The following is a 26,536-nucleotide window of genomic DNA, read 5'->3' as shown; positions in this document are numbered from 1 at the left end:
CGACATAAAAAAAATTCATGTTTCCGACATGAATTTAAAAAACTCAAGTCAAAGGGTTGGAAAATATGTTCAACATTTGATTTTTGTTTTAACAAGACCATTAGAATTGTTAGAAAATGATAGTTTGAATGAATCCAACTTTCTTAGCACTCATTGGAATTGCCATTTCTGCTGTGTTTTTACTAACTGTTTGGCAGTGCATTATTATTTGACAAGTTTTTGTAAATGACACCAGAACTCAAATTAGTCTGGTGCCTTCTCTCCTCAAATTGTGTGGCATTTGACACCCTGAATCCTTGTTTATCAGTTGATATTCATATGCATCTGTGTGTAACAGCTTGCACTGAATTTTTTATTATTTTTTTTTATTTTTACTTTTTTACATGTAGGTGAAAGGATACATGTATGTGGACTGTGGTTATATTTAGTTTTGATTTTTTTTATGATTTTTTTTTTTCGAGTTCCCCTTGGTCGATTTCATATGTTGGTTGGCATCAACTACTTGTTGAAATCAACTTTCGTCTTTCGTTTCCTTTTCTGTTTAACACTCATAAACCAATTTTTATTTCCATTTTGCAGTTCTGTTCTGAAGTTCTTGTTAATAGATTTATTCGTTGGAGTTTTAAAAACCATTTTGACTTGTTTGCATTACTGAATGATTCCTTGTTTCCTTTTTCTCTTGATAAGAGGTGGTGGTTTGCTTAACTTTATTTTCTGTTGATTCTTTTTTGTTTTTCTGTTTTGTCCTTTTTCTGTCACTTACACAGTACAGACATCTCAACATTGTTGCAACAACTTTTCATGTTGAATTTTACTTTCTCAGATACTTTCAACAATTATTGGATCACCTGTTGCTCACTTGTTAATTTGTTTTTGACAGTTTCAAGCATTAATTTCCATTGAACTTATAACAAAAAACCCTGTTTGAACAGAGCTTAGTTAAATACTTTTGATTAACTCTAAAGTTTCAGTGACTTTTAGATCTTTTTCTCTTGCTACTCCTTTTTAAAACAAAAGTAGGGTAAAAAGGGGGTTTTACTAAAGCCACACCAACTTTTTATAAGGAACCTGATGTAAAATGTGTTTGTGGAGCCCCATTGCCACATAGCATGTGTTGATTTGTGTGGCCGTCGGCTTTTGTTCTTACTCCCAGGTATTCACCAATGACAATGGCCCAGCAGCATTCTTGCAATGACGTGCTTAACTCCATGAATCTCCAAGCGATGACTAACAACGGCAATGGCTGGTGTTTGTTTGTCTACAACCTTCCTGCCGAGAGTGAAGAATCTCTCCTGTGGCAGCTCTTTGGGCCGTTCGGAGCTGTCAACAACGTCAAGGTGGTGCGCGACTTTAACACCAACAAGTGCAAGGGTTTCGGCTTCGTGACCATGCCCAAGTATGAGGATGCGCACCGCGCCATTGAGGCACTCAATGGCTACTGTCTGGGTCAACGCACTCTTCAGGTGTCTTTCAAAAAGGCCAAGAATGAGTAAACACGTCGTCACAGACAACCAAATCCATCTTTGGATCACTGAAAAAAAAAGAAATCTAAGAAAGTCACACAAACGGATCGAGAGACAGATTATCTCATCCCCTAAATAAGACAAATCAAAATCAGAAGGAAAAAAAAAGAGTGATTTGGTTGAAGGTTTCTGAAAGAGAAAAAATCAAGTTTTGTCCTTGAAAAGTTTTTAAATTGGAGAGACGTGATATCTAAGAGGAATTTGTATTAGCCCGGTTGTTATTTTGTTGTGGGCCAAACGTTTTGAACTTTGTTTTTAAAAAGGTTTTGAGTCTTAATTGGTTAAACCAATTTTTCTTACAGACAGAAAGATAAAACTATTTAAAAAATTTAATCATTTCTTAACAGTTTTCAATTTGAGAAAAATCATTTGTGAACATGTTTAACGCCTGACTTTTCAAATTTAATCAAGTATTAAATTTTTGATCTTATCTTTTAATTTTTATGTTCATGCCAATCCAAGTAGTTATAATGTATGCATGCATACGATTATTGATTTAGCTCTTCGTATAAAGAATTGTGTTGATTGTATGGAATTTAATTGCAAAAATATAGAAAAAACTATATTGAAAAGTTAGTTCTATCAATTTATTAGATATTGATTGACATGATTTTATCATAAGTATTAACATTTTGGCTTTTGTGTTTTTGTGTTTATGTTGTAGTTTATCATGTAGTGTTTATAACTTTACAGTGACCAAGAAAGATACAAACAGATCCAGTAATCTGAACAGCTCACTTTTGAAAGAATTATCGTTTGTAGTCTTGATCTGGAATTTCGTTCATCATTGGTTTTATGGCATGACCAGGCAGGTTTTACTCTTATTTCCATTTAAGTTAAGATCCTCACTTTATCGGAAAAGGACAAAGGTATGCGAGAGATTGAAAATAATAGAAAACGAAAACATAACAAAGTGCTGCAAAACCAAAAATTCACGTGCTTCTGGGATGATGCTGATATATATCCGACATTTATGATCCATTAAACTGCACCATAACACCGTGCTGCTTCATTCAGTTTTTGAGTTAACGATTTTAATTAGCTCAGTGAAGGCTTAACCATGCCATCTATTTTTATAGCATGTGTAATTATGACGTTTTGATGATATGTGTGAAATGAATGATTTGAATCGAGTGGTGGATAAATTAAGTAAGGCATGTAAACGAGCATACACTGAGCTAACGTGGATGTCTTTCCATGAAAGGGGGGGGGGGGGGGGGCTAGACAGAGATCAAGGGGAGTTGTCACTTGTCCGCATGGTCGTGCACTCGTGGGAAATGGATAAAATTTTGAACTGCAAACCAAGCTAATGTATTCCAAGCAACCAATATTTGGTATTAAAAAAAAAGTGAAAATGGTGATAAGATGTACTGAGCCGAAGCATTATCACACCAGTTAAAAAAAGCGGGAGTTATTTATTGCGGCTTATGTATAATGTCATTGCCCGGCCTAAATGTCTTGGGTTTTTAAATTTGGCCATTTCATCCTCATAAGCTATTTCCGGTGATGCATGTACCGTATATGTATATTTCTGGTCACAAAGTGTAAATAACATTAGATGTTGTGTGAATACTCGTCCGCAGTTTATTGTCAAAACAGGGTTCCTGTTTTAGAGAGAAAAGACAAAAAAATCAGTTGTATATTCCTCCCACAGTGGCTGCCAAAGATAACAGAAAATGATATCGCTTAAAAAAAAGAAGACTTTGGTGGCTGTGTGAAGGGGCTTTATTTTTGGACTGGCTGTACAGCCAATGCTTCAGCATGTAATGGGTTCATTCTGTTGAATAGTTTTGTGACTTTGGTTGAGTTTTGTGGGCATTGTTTCTATTGGTTTCTTTCGCTTTTAAGAAAACTTTTGCAATTTGTGTCGTTTGGAATCTGCTGATATAGTGATAACAAAAAAAAAATACCGCAAGTGATTCATCTGTGGCCAAAAGGTGCTACGTACTATGAGCTGTTTAGACTTAAAACTTCTAATTACGATTCTTTGCTTTGAAAACAAATGTGTTTAGTGACAAGTGATTTTTGTGATATTATGGAATATATTTAATCCATTATAACATTTTTGCATGAATTCTTATTGTTGCTTCTATTTTAATGCTTTTTCGCTCTCTACGTATATTATCAAACAAGATACCTGTAGTAGCTTTCCAGTTATGAATTTTAAACAATTCATGTTGGTGATTTCTGTGAATGACTTGTGGTTATTTTGGGGGTTTTCCTCAACAGTTAGTTATAATGTGGTATGTTACCAAGCTTTCTCAAGAAGATGCACCAAGCTTAGACAAAAAAAAATGACATAGATTTTTTTGTGGAATACTTTGCCAAGGTTGTAGCAAAAAAAAAAAAACCAAGTAAACATTTGATTGAGTTGACTTGTTTCTTTAGAATGTTGCTTTAGTTGTTTTGGATTTTTCTTTAGTTTGTTTTGGTGAGCGACATGGGTCACTTAGAAAATTACAAAAGCTTGTGCGATTTTTCTGATTTTTCTTGAAAAGCGTTTTGGGGTTGGCATCTTGGCTGGGTGGTGTACTCTATATTGTTTCGTTTATGGGAGTGCTTCATGTTAACATTGCACATATCAAGACCAAAGACTTACTAATAAATGGAGGAGGTTGGGAGTTACTATGGAGTGACTATATAAAGCCTTGTGCCTCAGGCTGTCGTATTTGGACCTCCATACTCCCCCTGTATTTATCTCAGATGAGATCATCTCACAATTGTAGAATCATCGAGCTTGTAGTAGGTTGGCATCAAATGTCACAAAGAGATAACTAACAGAATATCTGTGAACTCTGGGTAAGGTCGGGCTCGGTGTTTTTATTGTTGAATAGACAGATTTGTTCAGTTCTGTTCTAGATGCATTTTTCCAGTTTGAAACATACTTTACACACTCGACAGGAAGCTACATTACTTCCCAACCTGAGCCCGACCTTGCCCACTGGGCCCAATCTTGTAAAAAAAAAAAGTGTGCTAAATATCTTCCAGAAAAAGATTTAAAACAAAATTTCTATAACTCTTTATAAGTGAACCTGTGACAAAAGAAAAAGGCCAAGCCATATATACAAGAAATCATTGTTCTTGAATAATTGTAAAACGTAAGTAATTAAACAACACACCTGATCCTAGTGTCGACTGTGAACAGGTACATCCCGTTAGACAGATTAGAATTCTATGATATATGGGCTCTATTTTGCAGCCACGGTCTCTGTATGCAGAATGTGAATAAGACTATTTTCGATCCCAAGTGCCCAGATATTGTAGAATGGCAAAGTATTTTCTATATACCTTTCTTTCTATATTACCAACGGTAGGAATAAATGGTACTTATAAACTGAACTTACTCCATGAAATTATGGAATGAAAAAAATGCAGCTTTATGAACATTAAGACTAAGGTCTATAATATGCACAAGTATTTTGTACAGAGTTGTACATAACAGAGTATGGATTTGTACTGTACAAAAAAGAAAGACAAGGTTCCAAGTAGATAGATAAACAAAAGAGGAACACCAGGTTGCTGGTTCTTCCAAAACATGAGAGAGGATGGGTTCAACTCGCACCATAAAGAGAGTAGTTTCATACAAAAGAAAAATCCAAAAGTTTATCCAGACTTTGCGCAAGATATGATCTTTGGAATTGAAAGGAGCTGTGTTCGTGTGTGGTCCGACTTTTAAGAAAAAAAAATACAGTTCTTTTCAAGCAAAGATTTAATCTTGGGAGTCCGGGTTGAGCTTGAGAAATGTGCAATCAAAACACTAAACAAAAGAAGAAAAAAAGACCAACTATTCTTGCTGCTTTCCACAAAAAGAAATTGGAAAAGGAGGAGTCTATGCAAGCATTTCATCTCATTCAAATGTAATAAATGTATCCGCTTTATAGCTGGTAGTCATTTCAAGAAAAATGCTGAAGAAAAAAAATCTTCGATTGAGATAATGGAGTTGCAGCCTTCCAGAGTAGGTCCCTGTGTAGTGTGCTTAATGCTTGTGTTATAACTGTCCTTGAGGTACTAGCCAAGCCAGACTTCATGGACTAACGTAGAATCCTATAGGTACACCTGTCTTTGTTGTGTCTCTCTGTCCTTCCTTCGAATCCATTTGAAATCCTACAAAAACCAACTTCTTCCAGCTTGTCAGCAACTTTCTATATTTTGACTTCATCTTCGGGTTCCCACATTGTGGAAGACACATTTTTAACAAAAAAAATGATAGATTTTTAAGGAGTGCACTGGAAAACAATGCGATGATTGGTAGTAGACACAATTCATATAGAAACACCTGTTAATTGATTGGGTGGCTTAGGACAAGTGGACACAATGGACAGACTTGTACCACAACCTGCCTCACTCATACCAGTTTGTCACAAACAAGGCAGGAATGAGTTTTTATACATACTCAAACTGATAATTCCCTGCCAACATTGTCAAGCTCCAATCAAAAAACTTTTTTACAAAAGCAGTGTTACTAAGAAGAAAGAAAAAATGTGTTTTCAGACTCGGGGCAGGAAATTGACCCTAAAGAAGGAAAAAAAGAAAAACCAAAATGCAAAAAGTGAACTAAAAAGTCTGTGTGATGAAAAGCAGAACATGTTGGCTCGGGAGAAAACAAAGAAATTTGCTCTTTGCTTAACATTATAATTGTTATTGCTATAAATTTGTACTTTTTACATGTTGTTGAAATAAAAATGCAAAAAAAAAGCCTTGAAGTTTCTTCATCTGTGTGGTTTCTTTGGTTGTCCTGTGTCAATTTGTGAAGTTAATTGTTCCAAATTGCATGAACTTGTTGTTTTCAGTCAGTCAGCACACCGAAACCCTGTTATTTATTTTGTTGTTTTCTAATCTTTTTTGCGGCTTGTTTCGTTCTGACCTGACTTGTGTTCAAATGATGATTTCATTCTTGTGACAATCTATGAATATTGAGGTGTTATGACCATTATTTGCGGAATGATGGAATGAAAAACTGATGATTTGTTTTGTTTCAGGTCAACGGTTTTTTCCATGGTTGTGCCTGTTTTCACATCAGCAATGTAGCTTTATTTTGTTCTAGACTCTGCTGGGCATGTAGTCAAGCAAGCAACATCGTACAATAATCATGACTATTTCTGTGCATTGTTACCTACATTTGTTTTGTACAAAACAACTTTATATTTTTTGTTTCTTTTACTTTTCGGTTTGATTTTAATTTTTTGGTTTTGTTTCATTTGTTTTCGCATGAGTTCTCTTTTTCTAATGTGTAGGAAAAATTGTTGTTTAATTCCTTTTATTTCCTTTTTGTTTTATGCTTTTGTGGGGCACACATTAAAAGAACACAACACTGCACAACGTCCAAAATATAAACCCTTTTTTCAGTCAAGTTTTGGCTTGCAACCAATCCATTTGTTTTAAGTTTTCAATTGGAAATATTTCTACGGTGACTTGTTTTTTGAGGAATAGATCATAAGTTATGGTGTACAAATTCAAGGATCTACTAAGCACAAATTTACTACATGTACTGGTAGGCACAGAAATGTTTGGATTATTAACCAAAATAATAATGTAATGTATATTGCTTGTGAGTGGTCCCTAGTTGAGTTTTGCTTAGCAGATGTTTGCTTCTTAATAGCTTACCAGAGACTGTTTTACTTGTTTAAAAATGAGGAATTTCCATCTCAGAATGAGGGCCTTTCTGTAGTTTTATTCTGTATTTACCAATGCTTTTAACTAGAGTTTAATAACTTGGGCCTTTCACTCTATCCAACTCTCTGTGTTGGACCCGGGTCCAACAAGGAGATTTCTGAACCCGGTATTGACAGCGGCAAGAATCCAACACGGCTTCTACAAGCGTCAAGTGCTCTACCTGGGTAAAATCCAACCCTGGTAAAGACCCGGGTTGAGTTTCTACCCGGGTAGGAACCCCAAAATCACCTGTGTGACCCGTGTTTGTTGGGACCTGGTTCCCCCCGCTCAAGGTGGACTTGTGTTGATTTTAACAAGGGTAGGGAGATGAGAGTGTGAGAAGGCCGTTAGATATTTGGTATGTTTAAAACAGCAATACAGTGAAATCTCAGCCTCTTGAATAACCATGGGAACATCCAGGCAGTGTTTTCTATCATTTTAGTCATTGTGGAAGGTCAAGACCACAATATTTCTTTGAATTTGTCTGAGCTGGCTCTTTGCAAAAAAGTACCCATGGGCATTGCACAATGTAGTGCACACATGTACTCTTTCATCATACCAATTTGTCGTGTTTACATTAAATTCTAAGAGAATGTCAATCTTTTTTATCCAGTAAACTTCAGGCTGAATTCTGACAAACGGCAAATCAGCGATTGTTCCTGGGAACTGCAATGGATTATGACAAAGCCAACAGGCAGACCTTGCTCTAGTGGTAAACATGTGTCAGAACATGAATCAGTTGATTACAGACTGTTATTAGCCTAGTTCTCTCCCCCCCCCCCCCCTCACTCTGACCAGCTTTTTTTTGTGGATGCGGTTTGAGGGGGAATGTGTGCTATTTCTGCGATGAGTTCTGATCCCTTTATCCCTTGGGAAGAAATATTTCTGGTTTAGAAAATGGAGCCTGTGTCAATCTGTGCATGTACTTGAGGACATTCCCCTCCTTTTCCTTGCAGTTGCAATTCCGACCAATTCTCTGCTCAGTGTACAAAATATATAGTCAGTTCCGAGGCCTTATATCCAGCCTGGTGGAAGGGGAGGGTCTTTTTTACCACAAAGTGATTATGCATGGAAATACCCGGTACACATTTGAGTAAAACTCATATGTCAATCGCGAGGAAAAAGTGGATCTGTGGCCGATTTTTAATAAAAAATTGGGGGGGGGGGGCTACGGCTACAGGCCCGAGTTCAGTAATGTAAAACAGGGCCCCAGTTTTAATTACCTGATTAAATTTAAATTTCTAAACACCATGTGCGAAGAATAATTCTGAATTATCAAGAAATTTCGTCGTATTTTACTCATAGTGATGTGCACAAGTGGGCAGGCGTATTTTGTGTATCACGGTGCTGTAATATCAATACTTCTGTCGCTCAGTTGGTAGGGAAGGTGACAAAGATGCCGAAACTATTTAAAACTTGGACAGAAACATCTTCACTTCACCACTGCTCCAATGTGTTGCCACTTGGACCTTTAGTTAGGTTATCACCTGTAACCACAAGCTGCCCCAACCAATAGCATCATCAGACTTGACCATATTGTTGCATGTGTGTTTAGAAAAAAATATGGAATATTCACAGTACTCAACAAAAGTTTTCACAGCATTTTGAATCTGATCTAATCCACTACGTACACATTTTGACCGCTCTAGTCTGTCAACAAAAGCTGGTTATACTTCATATCCCAGATTGTGAGGGTTTTTCCAAAGCCTTCTTGATTTCTCAAAGGATTTATAAATAGATGCCGTCGTCGGCAGAAAATGAATTGCAAATTTGCAAAGCGTGAATGCTTAAGCAGATCTGCCAGAAAGTATTCTAAGGCAATTTTTTGGTTAAAATTCCCAGTTGTTGGAGGCGGGTGACACTGCACCGCCCAAATCTAATAAACAAAACAAAGGATCTTCCCTGAGTTTTTTATTCAGTGGAAAAGCTGAAAGGCATTATCCATGCATCTGAGACCAGGGTGTAATGTAATTTTCTTTGCTCTGGAATAATTGAGGGGGGGGGGCCTGGGGATGTCTAGGAATAGTGATCTGAGACACGGCATAATTGAGTTTTGTTGTGCAACAAGTCTGAGTAAAATGTGCAAGCATCAAAGTGGACTGTATGCAAACAACGTGCTTATTTTGATCAACCACAAGAAATGTTGACACGTTCATCTGCAGGGGAAAATTTTTACTGCTTTATTTGAAATCTTTATTTGAAAAAAAGCAACTTCCAAATCATCCGGTTGAAATCTGTACATACACATACGTAGCTATTGACAAGATCTTCATATGTGCTTTCTCTATAAGTTCTAATGTCAAAAGCACAATGCAGTGACATAAGGGGAAAAACCAAAAGCTTTGTGTAACCTTCTTTGTAACATTCCTCAGTCATGATCTTGCATTGACAATATTACTATAATCCACTTTAAATACTGAGACATTCATAAAATAAGTGCCATGTTTAGATTCCTTGGTTTCTTTATATCATATAATAAATTTAAAACAAACTCTTACTAATAATTATATTGACATAGATTTAATCCAATCAGTGTTACTATGGCTACCTTTTTACTATCGTTGATGACAAATCCATTACCTCCTTACAATCCTGAAATAGATTTTCAACAGAATATACAAAATGGCAGGAGATTTAGCTTAGTTCTCTACCATTTCATTTGAGCAGTCAGTCCCCTCCAGTGGACCCACTCTGTGCCCATTTTAGATGACTATCCCCCCCTCTCACTCCCCCTTTGCCCTCCATAATGAGCCGTGTCCTGTCCACACACAACCTTGTTCAGACGTTTCCTGTCTGCTGTAGCGCTGATAGGCGGAGATCCAAATCGAATCAGTGAAGAGGGGCAACCAAAGACCGTCAACAGGAAGCCTGTACAGAGAAGAGAACATTGGGGCAGGGAGAATTTTCAAAACATGGCACAGAAGAAGGGAAGCTGGTTGCTGTGGTTGGATTGGAACTTCTCCATGAGCACATAAAGTTATGAATGGACGTAATCACTCTAGGCTGAAAATAGGAATGGAAAAAGAGATGAAAATACAAGATTGGGAATAAGTGTTAGAATAACTGGATAGGAGGAACAAAAGAATGCATCCCTAGTTTGTTTGGTAAGATGGGAACGTCTTCAGGATGTATAGAGAGTGATGAATGGATTAACTTATTGTAGGTGGACCCACACTTATCTTGAGAACAAACAGGAAACATAGAGAGAGAAGACATGGAACAAAGTGGGGAGGGAGAATGTTGGAAACACAAGATAGAAGAAGGAAGAATTTGTCTCTGTAGTTACTTGGGAAAGATTGGAACCTCAGAGTATGAGGTGTTACATGTATGAATGGACAAACTCAGTGTGGGTTAAACTAAAAAGAAAGGGGAAATGATGGACATTAACAAAAAGACAGAAAGGCAAACAAAAATGTCCCTGCCTGCTATGTGCTTTCCCATGTTTATACAGTTAAAGTTGATGTACTTTTTATATGTAATATACAACATTTGCTTTTGCTGTAAATTTCAGAAATGAATGGATTTGGGGGTTAGCATTTTATAGCAAATATTGTTTCACTGACCTGTTTACAGTTTTGCGTTCATAGATGCTGACAAAATCCCAAAAAAATGTTGTTCTTGTAGTCTAATTCCCTGACCCTACTTCAGATGAAAAGGAGCAATTTATAGACTACAGGGAATTGTCAGGTCAGGGAACCAGACTAGCTGGATTGCACCTGTTCACGAATGTGTGACCAATTGTGAACAAAATGTGGACTAAATTTCGTAAATTGGGGGCAGTATTTGAAAAAAGTCATTTTGTTTCTCCCGACAATGGTCGGCCGACCATCGTTGGAAACTGATACAAAAATTCCACTTTTCTTGAAAATGACCGCACACCAGGTGCCATAATTTCACAGGATGCTTGAGACTATTATTCACTTACAGACAAATAAGGTATTTCATAGTAATTTGGTAGTTTTTCTTTTTTGATCTTTGCAAATGTTGTATATTACCTTTAAACCGAATGACACTTGCCATTTATACATTTTGTTCAGTCAGTTTGCAACCAAAAATTAAGATGTCTTCATTTATCCAATGCATTTCACAGATGTAAATTATTTCAGCACCCCCCCCGTGCCCCATACAAAAAAGTCTGACCCAGAAAGAAAATTTCCACTATCAAGCAGAAAAAAAAACCCCAGCCAAGTAGCAATGACAGTAATTGTAGACAAATCGCTGGATTTCCATCTTAAGATCTGAAGAAGAATCTCTACACCTGTTCCTGTGGATGTCATGCTCTTATCAGACCAAAATAAGACAGGTGGGGGGGGGGGGGTGATGTCACATATTATTGGACCAACCCATTAAACTGTTCCTTTTAGTTTAGGCGGCATAAGATTATAGACTTTGAAATAGTTTGTGTTGATTCTGTAAAACCAGTCTTTACTTTTGTTATGCATTATGTGACAAAGATTTTTTCATTTTAATGTTTGACTTGGTTTCAAGTATCTCAGGTTGCTATAAAATTACAGGCATTGATGAGAACTTTGAAGATTTGTTTCATTGATCACTATGTAAATCGTAAGAGCATGTGCACTTAAACAATAATCATGATGACTTGTGACTCATTTTTGTATGATTTGGGTCAAATTCATTAAACGAAAACAAGAATGTGTTTGCAGTGACACGGACTGCTGACGCAGCACAGGCCTATGCCGACAATGTGCAAGACATTTCTCATTTGACTGAGAGACCCAAAATGAAAACAGACACAAAAGCTGACATTGTTTCATATCAAGAACAGCGGCGTGACCCACTGGAATTTCCTTTGTGACGAGCGCGGCTGCATCATCGTTTTGGCCCTGAGCCAAATTTATAAGAAACATGAGTCACCGCGCCGCAGCGGCAATGGCGGTTTGAAAGTGTGTGGCGCCATCGATAAATTTTCATTGGCAATGTCGGTCAGTCATTCATGTTCTGAGGAAATTTCAGAATCAGCATGCAATAGTTATGAATTTGTTGATAAACATTGCTTTTACAATGTAGCCATGTGGTTTCAATTAGTTGTTGGATACAGACAGAATAGATTATCTGTAAGAATATTAACACATTGTACATTAACTCTTCCGTGAAATTTTACCCACTTTCTTAACCTGCCAAAGTACCACTTCTCATCACTGGTGGTCAACATGGTGTAGGTTTACTAGACCTTCCACTTTCACCACTATGACCTAGCTTGTCACCCGAGATCATGTTTCCTTGAGGATTCGAGTCTGAACTCAGGGCAGATATTTATCATTCTAGGATGTTGTGGTACTTTCTCTTTCCAACAGGATTAGAATTCAAACCGATTGAGTTTTCATTCCTTGGTCTTGCAGGGTACATGCACATTAGAAATCAGCTCTCTCGTCTTTACATGCAGGTCTTTGTTTCAATCCCACTTGCTAGGATATACACATGTGTATTAGGTTTCAGTCTCTTATCGAACTCTCTCTGGGGTTAAATTGCTACGGGGGTCGGCTTGTAACATGTCCTGGGTGCAACTCCCACTCAACATATATGATCCCTGGCTGGACTTGCAGGAGACAGGTTTGCCAAGCAAAGGCTTTGTGTGCATCTTGCTTGGAACCTTCTTGTATAAGCATCTATATAGCATCATACATGTATGTGGATCTCAAGTTGAGTTTAACACTACTTTTTTGTTCACCACTATGATGTAGGCTCTAACCCCAGCAACACTGAACCAGAAATTAGCTCTTGAGTCCTTAGGTTTTGGAGGTTATTTTGTCGTTGTGATTGCCTCACCTTCCTGGTGGCATAGGTTCCAATCCAGTTTTTCTGCAAGTAGTTGTATTTCCTGCCACAGTTCATATTCTCCAGGGCCAGATGAAATCTCAGACACTGCCCATCTGCTGTAAACATTGACTTCAATGTGATCATCGGCCCGTCTCCTAAAACATCAGTTCACTGTGCTTAAGAGGACGAATGACCTGTAATTGTAAATGAATGAAAAGCAATTATCTGATCAGTGTCTATCATAAAAGCAATCATGGCTGGCCAGCTATAGGACCAAAAAAATAATACTAAAGCTCTGAAATAACCGTTGAAACCGTCTCTGACGATAACATCACTGCAGCTGCAGTAAGGCATAACAACGCTGGTCTACTGGTGTAGGATCAAAATGCAATTATGGCATTAATCCACATTGACTCAGCTTTCCAAACCCAAGCCAGTCTGTTGACAATAACAAGAAAAGACCTGCCAATTATTTTCCGTTTCCCTTTTCACAATTTTGACTGGGTTTAGGATGAATTTGCAGACAATTGAATGAAGGGGAGGTTGGAAATGGCCCAAATTGATGAGTAATGCATTTTCGTCATTTTTCTGATGATGAAAAAGAAGAGATATAGAGAAGCCATGTTACTTTAGGTGGTCCCCAAAGGCGGTACAGAAGGATGAATTTTCATGTACAATATTTCCCAGGACTATATAAACTGAGGAGTGCAGTGCGTGTGTCATGTAAATACATTAAAAGGTAAAATAGACCATTTGCAGCTATCCAAAAAGTAACCGACCAAATTATTGTTAAAACGCTTACTTAGTTTAAAGAGAGTAATGACACTAAACTCCCTGTGAAATTATCCCTTCTTGCATGCTGTCATTTTGAAGAAAACAATAAAAGAAGGTCATTCCCAAAGATGTGTCAAGTGACACATTTTTGGAAACTTCCATGGGCAGTTGGTTTGTAATTAGGCGAATCCATGAATGGGTGCAAGCGCGTTGACACAACGCACACCTGCGCGGTTGCTATTATTAATGACAATTGTCGGTTCAGTGTGTGACATCTCGTAGCAACAATCGGCTGAGTGAGAATCATGTCCCAAATGCTGATTTCTGGATTGTGTCATGACTCAGCAACTTTTGAATCAAATCGGGATCCAGAATATTGTTTTCTCAAAATATACGGCATTCACAGAGCTAACGCTTCATCAGGTTAGTAATTAAGCATCCATCTTAAGATTTTTAGCACTTTTGCTGCTTCAAACGAAAAAAAAATGCACGAATGACAAATGGTCTACTCTACCTTAAAAAACACTTTTCACACTGGTGAGTTAAAAAAACCAAAAAATTATATTATCTACTGACACTAAAGTACAGCTGTAAAACGTGTGTTCCAATATGTTGATTCTAGTGTTTAATTCCCCTTCATGATCACATATTAATACAAAATTACTATGTTCTCAGAAGAAAGAAGTGAACATTTTACACAAAAAATTATCCTCTAGAACCAACCATAACTTTGTAATCCAACTTATCCGAGGAACACCAATATATGCTTGGTATAAACAATGTTTTCAAGATGCATTTTCTATTCATACATTTGAATAACTCTGTGTTCAAGCATGCCGTGTTGCCTGTTCTAATAGCCAAACATAGCATCATATTGTAGCCTAGAATAAGTCAGTAAAAAGTTGTAGTTTGTAAAAATGATCTCAGCTTTTTCTTTGATTTCCTTGTCAAGTTTGTTGCATGGGTGTTGCTTGCCCTACTTTTGTGTTTGTTGAAAATAAATGTGTTTTTTTCCCTTTAAAAAGCCATATTTTCAAAATCAGATTAAAGAATAAATATTAATGAAAAATTCCCATCCTGTACTAAATTCTAAAGCAACTTGGTGTGGTTGTAGTATTCAGATAATAATCTCCTTTGCATAATGGCGACGCATCAGATTCTCAAGATTTGTTTTTTCAGTACAAACAAAACGTTTTCACTACCACGCACGTACATGTAGGCTCCCTAAATCTTGACATTTTAGCCAGACGCACAAACAAATTGCTCACAAAAGTGACACAATCAACTCGTCAACAACGCCAAGCCAATCCTATGATGCCTCCAAGTAATTTACATTCTGCAAGCTGCCCACGCTATGTCAGAGACCAAGCTAACCATAGATTTTGGATGTTGAGAGTTACAATTTCACAAACAATTCTGTAATTTGGCATCTTGTTATATTTTGAACAGTCAGGGTTTGATATGAGGGACTCAAAATGTCATATGAAGTTCGATAAAACCGTTGGTGTTTTTTTTGGGGGGGGGGGGGGTGATATAACACCTGTAAATATGCCCTGTAGGCATCGTGGCCAGAAAAATGTCAGGAATTACCAAATTTCGGGATGTATTTTGGGATTTCATAACCTACAGCAACATTGAAAACATGTTTTGCAGTACTTACTTTGATAAAAACACCCAAGTTGGAAGGCAGAAACTAACAATATTTGAGGACGGAGAAAATATTTCAAAATGCTCGGGTTGAGAGGTCTGGAAAAAAACTGGTCAAATAGTTACGAATAAACTCACAGAATCAAAAGGAAAAACCTTCAGTCTTGAGGACTAAATACACACATTGACTTCAGCAGGATTCCAAGCATGGTCACAGAGATTACAAGGATTAAGATTACTAGGTAAGTACTACTGTGATGACTTGAAACCTAACATCCCCCTCCCACTCCGCCCCCCTTCCCCTCCCCTACATCCCCTGGGCTTTCCACCCACTGCACAGGCACAGTTTTGTGTTTGTTGTGCACAGAGGTCTTCCAATTCTACTTTGTCTTTTTGCCAGCATCTCTTTTGAATTTTATGAGAAAAATCTCACTTTTAATGTGAAGTCTATTAGGCCTAAATAATAAATCTGTCTGACATTTTCTCTAACAACTGGACAGTCGAGGAAAACCAAATTAATAGAAAACATCATGTTTCTTGATGCTTTGCACATAGATGGAAGTACATCAGATAAGTCATTTTCTAAAATATGAAAATGTTTGTCCATTTCTAGTTAACTGTGAAGAGTTGGTGTGAGATCTCCACCAGTTATTCTCCAACTTCAACAGAATTTAAGAAAAATAAAGTCCCAAACTATTCTCTTGGTGAATGTAATTTCTTAAATGTCAAAAGATGGGCACATTTCCAACATGGCTTGCGATTTCAACATTTCATCTGCCAGCTTTTGAATAATGAGTCTGGACTGTTGAAAGAATACTTCCTTCACTCTTGTTGTAATTTCCCTTGCTAATAAATCCAAAGATGAAATTTAGTTGTGATGACATATGTGAAACTGAGCTATCCGTGATCCGGGGAAAGTTAGAATAACACTTCTGATTAATTGCTAGACGTATTACATGGGCATATTGCAAACTTGTGTCATCCCAAATAAGAACAAGTTATCTAGATGCAATATGGCATCCACTGGTTAGGAATGTGTACATTCAATACTTGTGTTGGTTTCCACTTTAATTTGTTTACTCTTTTCCTTGAATCAACTTGTGTCCTCGTTTTTAACATCTCAATGACGTCTGTAAAATGACAACACTGTGGAAAAAAAAACACATTGCTTAAGCTTGGAATTTCTTTTTTTATGAACTCAGTTGCACATGTGTCATTCTCTAAATTAGGGTCCAAAGTGTGACATTTTTCCTGTCCCTGTTACTTTGTAAGTTGCCATTCAAGTATCATTAAAAATGACTTCAAATTTTTTTGTATTTGTTTGGTAGGTAGTTTGCTATTCATAATCACTCATGGAGGATGACTGCATTAAGGAGTACATTAGAATTATAACTAGAGGTCTATGTCTGTTTGCAACAGAACATAGGGCTTTTCCGCATTATGTTTTTTTTAAAATTAAGGTCATGTTTTTCTGTTTTGTGCAAAACTGTGTGCATTTACGTTTTGTTTAACAAACCTCATTCAAATGGAAATTTGATTTTGGCATATTGCATTTGTCATATATAAAATATATATATAATCACAAGATGACGTCATTATGACGTCACCTCAATATTTATTGGTAACACATCCCGGCATGCCCCCATACCAAGTTTTAACCCAATCTAAATTACTGTTGATGAGATAGGGGCTTAAAATATACAAACGATGACGTCACATGTCTAATGATGACGTCATTGTAACAATACTTGGCAGTGCTCATTATTTTATTGCGGTTTTAGTCTGTACCAAGTTTGAAAACAATCGGATTAATGAAAGTGTTAAATTTTGTAAGCAGAATAAAATTGGCAATATTAAAAAAATCGTAAAAAAATCTACTGATGACGTCATCGTGACGTATTTCAGATGTTGTGTACTAGTGTTATTATCTACCCACCCACCAAGTTTCATGACGATCGGACATTATCTTATATGTGTTTCAAAAAAGCGCATATTTGATGACATCATCATGACGTCACACATTTTTCAAAATTTTGTACATATACCTATTGCCTTACAAACCTAATACAAAAAGAATTTTAAATTTAACATATTGGGTTCGTGATATATGGTTTAAAGGTCCAAAACTTCAAAAATCTATATAAAATCACACGATGACGTCATGATGACGTCACCTCAATATTTATTTGTAACACATCCCGGCCTACCCCCATACCAAGTTTCAACCCAACCTGACGTACTGTTCATGAGATATAGGGGCTTAAAATATACAAGTTAACGATGACGTCACATGTCTAATGATGACGTCATCGTAACAATACTTGGCAGTGCTCATTATTTTATGGTGGTTTTAGTCCGTACCAAGTTTGAAAAAAATCGGATTGATAAAAGTGTTAAATTTTCTAAGCAGAATAAAAGTGGCAATATTAAAAAAATCTTTAAAAATCGACCGATGACGTCATCGTGACGTCATTCAAGATTGTGTGTACTAGTGTTATTATCTACCCACCCACCAAGTTTCAAGACGATCGGACATTCCCTTATATGTTTTTCAAAAAATCGCATTTTTGCTGACGTCATTATGACGTCACACATTTTTCCAAATTTTGTGCATTTATCTATTGCCCAGCGAACCTAATACAAAAAGAATTTTGAATTTATCATATTGCGTTAGTGAGATATGGCTTAAAGGTCCAAATCTTCAAAAATCTATATAAAATCACACGATGACGTCATGATGACGTCACCTCAATTTTCGTCTATAACACATCCCGATCTACCTACATACCGAGTTTCAACTCAATCGGACTAACAGTTCTGTAGATATAGGACTTTGTAATATGCACATGAATGATGACGTCACGTGACCCATGATGACGTCATCATGACGTCTATCTTCGCGAACGACCTTTGCTATATGTTCTGTGACTATGTTAAGTTTTGATGTCATATGACTTTGTTTTATGCCAAAAGTGTTTGCTAGAAAAAACGTGCACAAAGTCTATGGCATTTTGGTTGGAAGTCCCAAGAGGAAAAAAAAAAATAAAACAGAAAAAAAATTCGTAGAGAAACAAAGGCTTTTCCGCAACTTTGCGGAAAAGCCAAAAACATAGATGTCATTTCCTTTGTAACAGGAAAAACATGGACCCCAAATTCACAGAATGACCCATATGGGTAATCTTCACTGTTCAAAAATGGCTATAAGAGTGATGTTAAGCAATAATACTCATCAGATGCCAGGGTAAGAATATGCTCTGAGGAGGAATTTTTATTTTTAGGATAAAGGTCTACTTAATGTTGTATTATCAAATCATGCGCGTTGTTTGCACCCATTGCACAATGACCCTGTTGACTTTCAAATTTCATGCTTTATATTCATGATCTAAATATAAGTGTCAAAAGATACACTCAAAAACACTCTGAAAAATGTATGAAATTCTAACGTGGGAGGAAAAATCATTGCAGTCTATAGTAGGATTCTTTCATTGTGTGAATTGTAAATTCATTGGTAAACAAATTAAGTCTTTGATAGATGCGTGTCAAAAATAAACTTGGCCCAAAAATGCGACATAAATACGTCACACTCAGAAGTTTGTGAAAAATGCATGAAATGCAAAAATTAAATGAAAATATTTGTCTTAGAATAGTTCTCCCCCATATTGCAAGTCAGACTTGCATATGTGCAATATGTGTTACAGACACCACAGCAAATACACAATTTTCCAAGCCCCACGACCGAAAGCTAATTTTCCGTCCATCGAGCGCATACATGGTGTTGGGGGGGGGGGGGGGGTCCAGAGAGAAAGCCAGTGTGGATTTTCCCACCTCTCAAGAAAAGACGGAGTGTGCGGGTGCAGCTACGTCAATTACCGGACTGAAATCCGACCCTAACGGCACCGTATTTCACACCCCGACTGTGTGGGTGTGTGTTACACAAACCCCGCATGCCATTATGTCCAAGTTGACAACAATAACCAGACAAGCTGTGTTGCAAAAGCACCTATTGAAATTAAATTTCTAAAGAATATTATGTTTGACATCGTCCAGCTGAAATGGGAATTGTCTGCACAAAGACCATCAGACACGGTTTTTAATGTATAAACTGGGCCGGATTGCTGTTTCTCATACAGTTCCCAAGTGATTCCAATAGTGTTAGTCAACTGTACTTTAATCAGGAAGGCCATTAATTTGATTTTCATGTTTTCAAAAGAAAATACACAATATTTGTTGTTTTGTTTGTTAAGTTGAGATTAGAAGCAACATTAAAAACAGGACGATGTCATTAGTTAAATGTTCAGCTGTTTATTTTGAACTTCCTTACAAATATATAAGACATGTACCGGTATTTAATTTAATAAATTCAGACATTTATTACTGCAACAAACACGACCACCAAAAAATTGACAGATTTCGGGCAAAAATATCTATAACCACAAATGAGATCACCTACTAATTTTTTTTCTCCCAAATCAGTCATGACACCTGTACAGGAAGCAACTAATAATGCAAAGTCTGTTTATTTATGGGAACTAACAATAACTGTGTCTTTAAACAAACCGATCTTTTGATTATTTTCAAACTCTGTAAATTATTCTTCTGCTGTTAGGCAAACAACCATACCACCACAACACACAAATGAACAACGTCAATATAATGACTTTCACATCTTCGGACTTTACGCTAAAAGCACATGCAAATAAAAAGAAGAAATGAAACAACAAACAGTTCAGAAATATAACCTGGAAGAAAAGCTTTCACTCTCACACATGTCAAAAAGTAACTTTAACCATGTGAGTGGGCACATGAGGCAATGGTTAGAAAGATGTCATCTTTTCAATTCGTGTTACAGGATAAGAACAAATAGGAGCCCTTCCGCAAGCAATTTCCTTGAACAGTGAGAGTTGCATCGGTTTTGTTTGACGTCAAGTGGCTTAAGGACAAAAATAAAAGTATTTTATTACTAAATATATTTATGATTCTGTTGAGCAAATATATGTAATCAAAAGTGCTATAAAGTATCATGTACGAAACACACAACCAAAAAAAAACAACATTCAAATGGAAACCCCTACTATTTCAATGACAATTCAATTTCTAGATTCGGAAGAAATAGACCTTTCATTTTAATTTAAACTTAAGGTTGAGAAGCCAAACATTAAATAAGATATTTTTGGGAAAAAGTATTTATTCATCAATTTTAAGTTTTACCTGTCTCGTGAACAAATCAAGGTGCACTGTGGTTGATTAATGACTGCCACGTACAACCCACACATGTATTCACTTGAAATGCTGAAAATTAGATAGCTGCTTTGGATAATGTCAAGGTTTTTAGTTTATAATTTCATTCATCGCTTGAATTGTTTTTAAAAGAGGTCCATAAATGATATTGATTTTTCTGTTCTCCAAAGGGTAACTGATCACATAATAATAATAATAATTCAAATCATTTATAAGGCGTGCAATATCTGAAAATAATAGTCATTCAAAGGCGCTGGTCAATGAAAAGTCAATATCTGTGACAGTGATGTACAAAAAGAAGAGATTTTGTACTTGGTCCTGATCCGGGCTTAATTTCAGAAATTTACTCATGATATTCCTGAATGATTCGAAAAATGACATTTCACACCTTGAAAAATACGGCCCGATAAATACGGTCCGGATCAGGTAGGGAGTCGTGGGACCAGGCATCAATTTCTGGGTCATCGTCATCGTGATGAGCAAGTCAGGTTTGGATGTCACCCCCCCCCCCCCCCAAGAAAGAAAGAAAGGAAAAAATGGAATATACCTCCTGCGCTCACACGTCTTAGCTCACTGGGAGTGAGTCCGCACTATGGTCAAGAGGCTGGCATGGCAGTCGGTAATCACTCCTGGTGTTGTCAGAGAGAATCATGGGAACTCAGTAATTCCCTTCGGCCCTCGGGAATCATGATATACGAACTGAAGACGACGCGCAAAAAGCGCGGGCAAATCGGATAGCTGAAGAACAATACTGACTAGAATATGCAAGACATCCAGAATTCAAGATTAGTCTTAAAAATCTGAATAAAATTGGTTATACTGCAATATTGTTTGGTAATGTTTTACATGTACCATAAACATTCTGGCTAAGTTGTAGGTTGGTCGACTATTACATTACATATGGACTTTCAAAATGTCTCTTCTTCAGCATTGGGTAGTGTGTTTTGAGGTAAATTATTTAGTCTGAATTTACAGTTATTGTCCTTGTTCTGTCATTTGAGTGAAACCAACTGAGTGACATTTATTGTCACATTTCACAAAATGTCACAATTTCTTTACTTTACAAAGAACCTGAACCATCACTTAAAATTTGAAGAGCAATTCATCTGCTTATTACAAATGGAACCATCATTTTTCAGGTTCCTAACATAATGCGTTGATTAATTTACTTATTGATATTTACAACGTTGTGTGCAATTGTGTCTTTGATAATACCATTTTGGTTTCAGTACAGCAGGGGAATATATTGTAATTATAACCTTCAGATTTTTTCCTTCAAAAAGTGCACCCCACAATTAATGTGTCATTCAGGGAATTAAAATTGCTTTTTTCTAAATTTCTAAATCCCAAATGACAATCAATACAAGTGAGTTACCGCATGCCGTAAAATAATATTTAATGTTCTTCTAAGAGGAATATGCTAATAGGAGTGGGTACGCATGCCAATTAAAAAACACAATAGGTAGTTGTGGGGGCCGTTTGCCAAGGGCAGATGAGAACGACTAACCGTTGCATTATTATTGTTAATGGGTTTTATCGTTATAGATGGGCTTTTCAAGCAAGGTCATATTTTATTCGCATTAATTCATCTGTATTATAATTGGCCAAAACCCCCCCCCCCCAAAACACAAAAGCCATAAATTAGCGTGTGGGCTGTACAAGATTGCTTCCATGGTTGTGCCAAAATCACTGAAACATTGTGATGTATTTGGCGGCCATTCATGTAGACATTGTGATGTTTATTTCAATACCAGTTTGAATGAAAAGGCAGCATCATTTTTCGAGTCTGGATATAAAAAACATCTTGACAGTTTCTAACTTTCTTCAACTGAGGATACATTTGAATTAGGTACAATTCAATTCTTACCAACTTGATTCAATTTTATAACAAAACACTAAGCCGGAGTATTGATTTTTATCCACAAATTTGACTCAAACCATTATTGATCACACCTGTATGTCTTCATCAAAAGATGATCCGCACGAAGCCGGATTACAAAGGGAAATTCTCTCCTCGTCTCCGGTGACCTTGGCTGGTTACCGCCACATACACTGATGATTATGATTTTTTGTCCTCCGCTGCGTCGCAGCCAAGCACAGGCAACGATAACAGCAAAGCTATATATTGCTCATCTAACGCCAACCCAAACGATACCGTAAGTGAAGGTGGTAAAAGTGCAGAGACCTCACGCATCATAGCTCGCTAGGCAAGGATGATAATAAATTGGGTTATATTTTTTCTTCCCTTTCTACTGTGGGAGAATGTCTCGTAGATTAGCTTTCAGTTGACTGGGCGTAATATGGCAAAATGGCGACTTTATCTGGCACGAGTCACACTTGGCAGGGGTGAACCTCCCACAGACATCAAGACAGCTGAAACAGTTGAAGAGTTTTGTCCGCAGTATTCAAGTTATATCAACAAGGTTATTGACTTAGTTCAAAGAGAGAAAAAATATTGAGAGGGGGGGGGGGGGGAATTTAGGAAATCTTTGTTGGATTTCTGATTCATATTCTGTACTCTTTTGAACATTTTATTGTTATGCCAATTCAAATTGGAGAATTGTTCGTCACAAAAAACAGGTTTTTTTTTTTTCACTCCTCATTTTTCAATAATCTTTTGTTTATCATAACCCAAAGTGAACTATATAAATAGGCTCCTTAAAGACAGAAACTAAAAATAGGTTTTCCTGGTAAGCCAGCCACTCAGCACTCTCCAATCGAATCAAACAGAAAATGAAATACTATCATTTGTTTTCATTTCTGATAAACACATCTAGAGTTCCCACTCCCATGAAATAAATATGCAACACTGCATTTGGATGCAGATGTGCAACAGTAAAGTGACTCACATTTCACAATCTTTCAAAATCTATTAAACATGTTTATAGGTGTATATACAAAAATACACAAACCAAAATCCTGATTTATTTGTCAGAAAGATTTAAAGGTTTTTTATGTTTGATTGAAAAGATTATAACATGAGTTAAAAAGTTGACTCTCTTGTCAAGAGCCAACATGACGTTCACACAAAGTATGTATAAGTCTGCAAAAAAGTCCAATCATTATTTTTAAACCCCGCCCCCAAGAAGAAAATTCCCCTTACAAAGCCAACTTTCCCCACCCCCAACACAATCTTCTCAACAAACATCTTTTTCTGCTGCTGTATTTTTCAGAGACTTTATTGACAATCTTTAATCCTAAACCTCTACTGCCAAATCCAACCAAAACCTGTTTTTAAAGGGATAACCCAATCTCTCGCTGCCCGAAAATGACACTTGGATTTTTTTCTTTCTTGGCATCAGCTTAGCATCCGCATGCTGTGAGAGTATACGATCCCCTCTTTTCAGCCTTCTGTCCAGTCAAGTATAATGATGTTATTGTGTCTGGGCATATCAACCAAACCATCCCAGTAATCGCATCGCTGCTGACTGGCCTACTTTCTTCCGTTCAATTGAACGCTCATGTTCCTTTTTTTAACTGGTTGTCCGTTAGCAGTGGCCATCTTCTTGTGCCATTCTTTCAAATAACACTTCAATTGGAGAGATTTTTTCTTTGTGAATACTCCAAAATTGTGACTGAAATGTATTAAAGTCAGCTTTTAAGAATAACTACACATAAAGCTCATCTTATATAATCATATTTATATTTGATTGCTATATCTGTATCGTCATTTAAATAACTCATTATCCCTTATGAATATTCAAATTACGTTGAATTTTGAAATTCAAACAAAACCATTGTATCAGCTTCATTTTGAAATTCAAACAAAACCATTGTATCAGCTTCAAAGTCAAAAGTAAATTCTCTCCCTAAACCCCACCCCAAAGATATAATGTACATTTTACAACGAGTACATTTCACTGTCCATCTCTTTCCTGTGTGAAACTTTCACCATAATTCAATGTAAAAAAAACACTCACAAAATGCCAAACAAATACTTTGTATATTAGTGTCTCTTGTTTTATTTCCCCTGTTTCAGTTTGTATGCTTTAAAAATACTGAAAGCAGGAAGTCAGCCCAACTGAGGCCATGCTAGCTTTCATTTATACGTCCATGTAGTCCTTTCCCAAATGACTCAAAACAAGCGAAATGCTACTTTCGCACTCTGACAAAAGAAATATTGATACATCTGTTGTGTGGGAATATCTCTTCTCTCTCCTTTTTCTTTCAGAAACACTGTGTTGTGAAAAAAACACAGCTTCCAAAAAGCAAACACAATGCCCCCGTCCTAGTATAATATTAAAATTTCTGAGCCGAGACAAGTCCATTAGCGGAGAATTAATGATGGCCGGTATTGATGAACCTAAACAAAGACACTTCTTTGTAGACTGTAACCAAGAAACCTCCGGCATTTGCAAGAATTGAAGTCAATAATCTAGTTTCTGGGTTTTAGAGTGCATGTGTATCATGTGTAGTGTGTGTATATAATGGCTAGCTTTACAGTAGATGCCATTTAAGATTTCTATTTTTGGAACGGGAAACTGGGGGAGGAATGAGACTCGGTAATATCATCTGTCTACAATCTCACCAGCCATAGATGGTTAGGGTTATAGGAGGTGGGAGTGCACAGAAGTTGAAAAGGAAAAGCTTTATCACCATTTTATGATCAATATTTAAAATAAAACAATTGATCAAATGTCAACTGTCCCTTTAGAAATTTACTAATTATGCAAAATAATTGGGAGCTTTCCCGGAAAAAAATGTCTGCAACCTACTTCTCTGTCTTGAGATTAAAGGCATTTACTTTTATCCCTGAGGTAACCTACTAGCTGACTTGGATTAAAGATTGTACTGGTACTAAAACACCCTCTGAAAAGCTGTCATTTAGAAGAATACAAGAAATATAGATGATTTCCAACGATCAATCAATTGAATGAATTTTGGAAATAGTGAGTGCTATGACAAAATCGTGTTTTGTGATCAAAAGGTTGTGCATGGTTTTTCACAGTTTGCTCAAAAAGTGTGATATCCACTGAGCTGAAACTTCAACATGTTAGATTTTGAACTTTTTTCTTTGGATTTGGAATGTTGTTACTACTGGAAACTAAAAAATGCCTTTAAATGGGCCCAAGTGGATGGCCATTGGATACACATCCGATTAGCTACTTGTGTCGTTGCATATGTAGGTCTTTAGAGATGGGCAGCCATGTTTTCAGGCAGTGGGTCGGAGTAGTTTGGTCAAAGTAATGAACTAAAGGTTATGAGACTTAAGAGTCAAGACTTGCGCTAAGACATTACCAAGACTTGTTAAATATCAGCTGACATTAAGAACAAAAAACTAACAATGTACACTAACAAAGGAAATACTTATTCAGTTCCTGATTCACCTTGTGTACAAATTATTTTGACATTTATTCTTTGAAAGGTTACTTGCTTGAGATAAAGCAATATACACAATGGTAAGTATATTAAATGAGTAATAATTTTAAAAAAAAGTGTCCAAAAATAAAGTTGGTAAACGAATGTCATGTGCATAATATTACACATTGAAATACTGGTAATAATACTTCTGTATCATCTGATAATAATACTATTCCCTCATGTCTGTCCTCAAAGCGATGAGGGAATGGTTGTCATTATCAGTAATTACAATTTGGGCCATAAAACAATTGTGAGTATAAAATGTGTGGAGTGATTGCGTCTCTGACATGGAATATAACCTGTTTTTCTTGTTCTCCATCATTGCCTCGCCAACAGACACAGACCGCTGGACCGTAGCGTACGGCAAGTAACCCGTCAACGCAATACCAATATTGACCGAGATCTCCTAGCAGCTACTGCTGCGGCTGCCGCAGTCAGTCAGCCGATGCCCTCAATCAACCCCTTGGCTCTGACCCAAACAGTCGTACCCCCAACGGCATATTACACCACGCCTCTTAACCCTGCTGCAGCAGCTGCTGCGGCGGCTACCACGTCCGGTTACT

The 26,536-nt window shown here is 36.8% G+C and overlaps 1 protein-coding gene across 3 annotated transcripts in view; it reads left to right on the top strand.

Moving 5' to 3' along the window:
- Window positions 1-6,226, top strand: part of LOC119737432 (ELAV-like protein 1-B) — a 39,206-nt gene extending 32,980 nt beyond the window's left edge. For 2 of the 3 annotated variants that reach the window (XM_038211786.1, XM_038211785.1), the window contains one exon: window positions 1,154-6,226. In XM_038211786.1, coding sequence (XP_038067714.1) covers window positions 1,154-1,493 — 340 coding nt within the window. In that variant the 3' untranslated portion in view covers window positions 1,494-6,226. The remainder of the gene's footprint in view (window positions 1-1,153) is intronic. The other variant, XM_038211787.1, reaches the window with a different exon arrangement.
- The last annotated feature ends 20,310 nt before the right edge of the window (window positions 6,227-26,536 follow it).

Source organism: Patiria miniata, unplaced genomic scaffold (genome assembly GCF_015706575.1).
Source record: "Patiria miniata isolate m_02_andy unplaced genomic scaffold, ASM1570657v1 HiC_scaffold_3, whole genome shotgun sequence".
In the NCBI taxonomy this organism is placed as follows: Eukaryota; Metazoa; Echinodermata; class Asteroidea; order Valvatida; family Asterinidae; genus Patiria; species Patiria miniata.
This window is presented reverse-complemented; position numbering and strand designations above follow the sequence as displayed.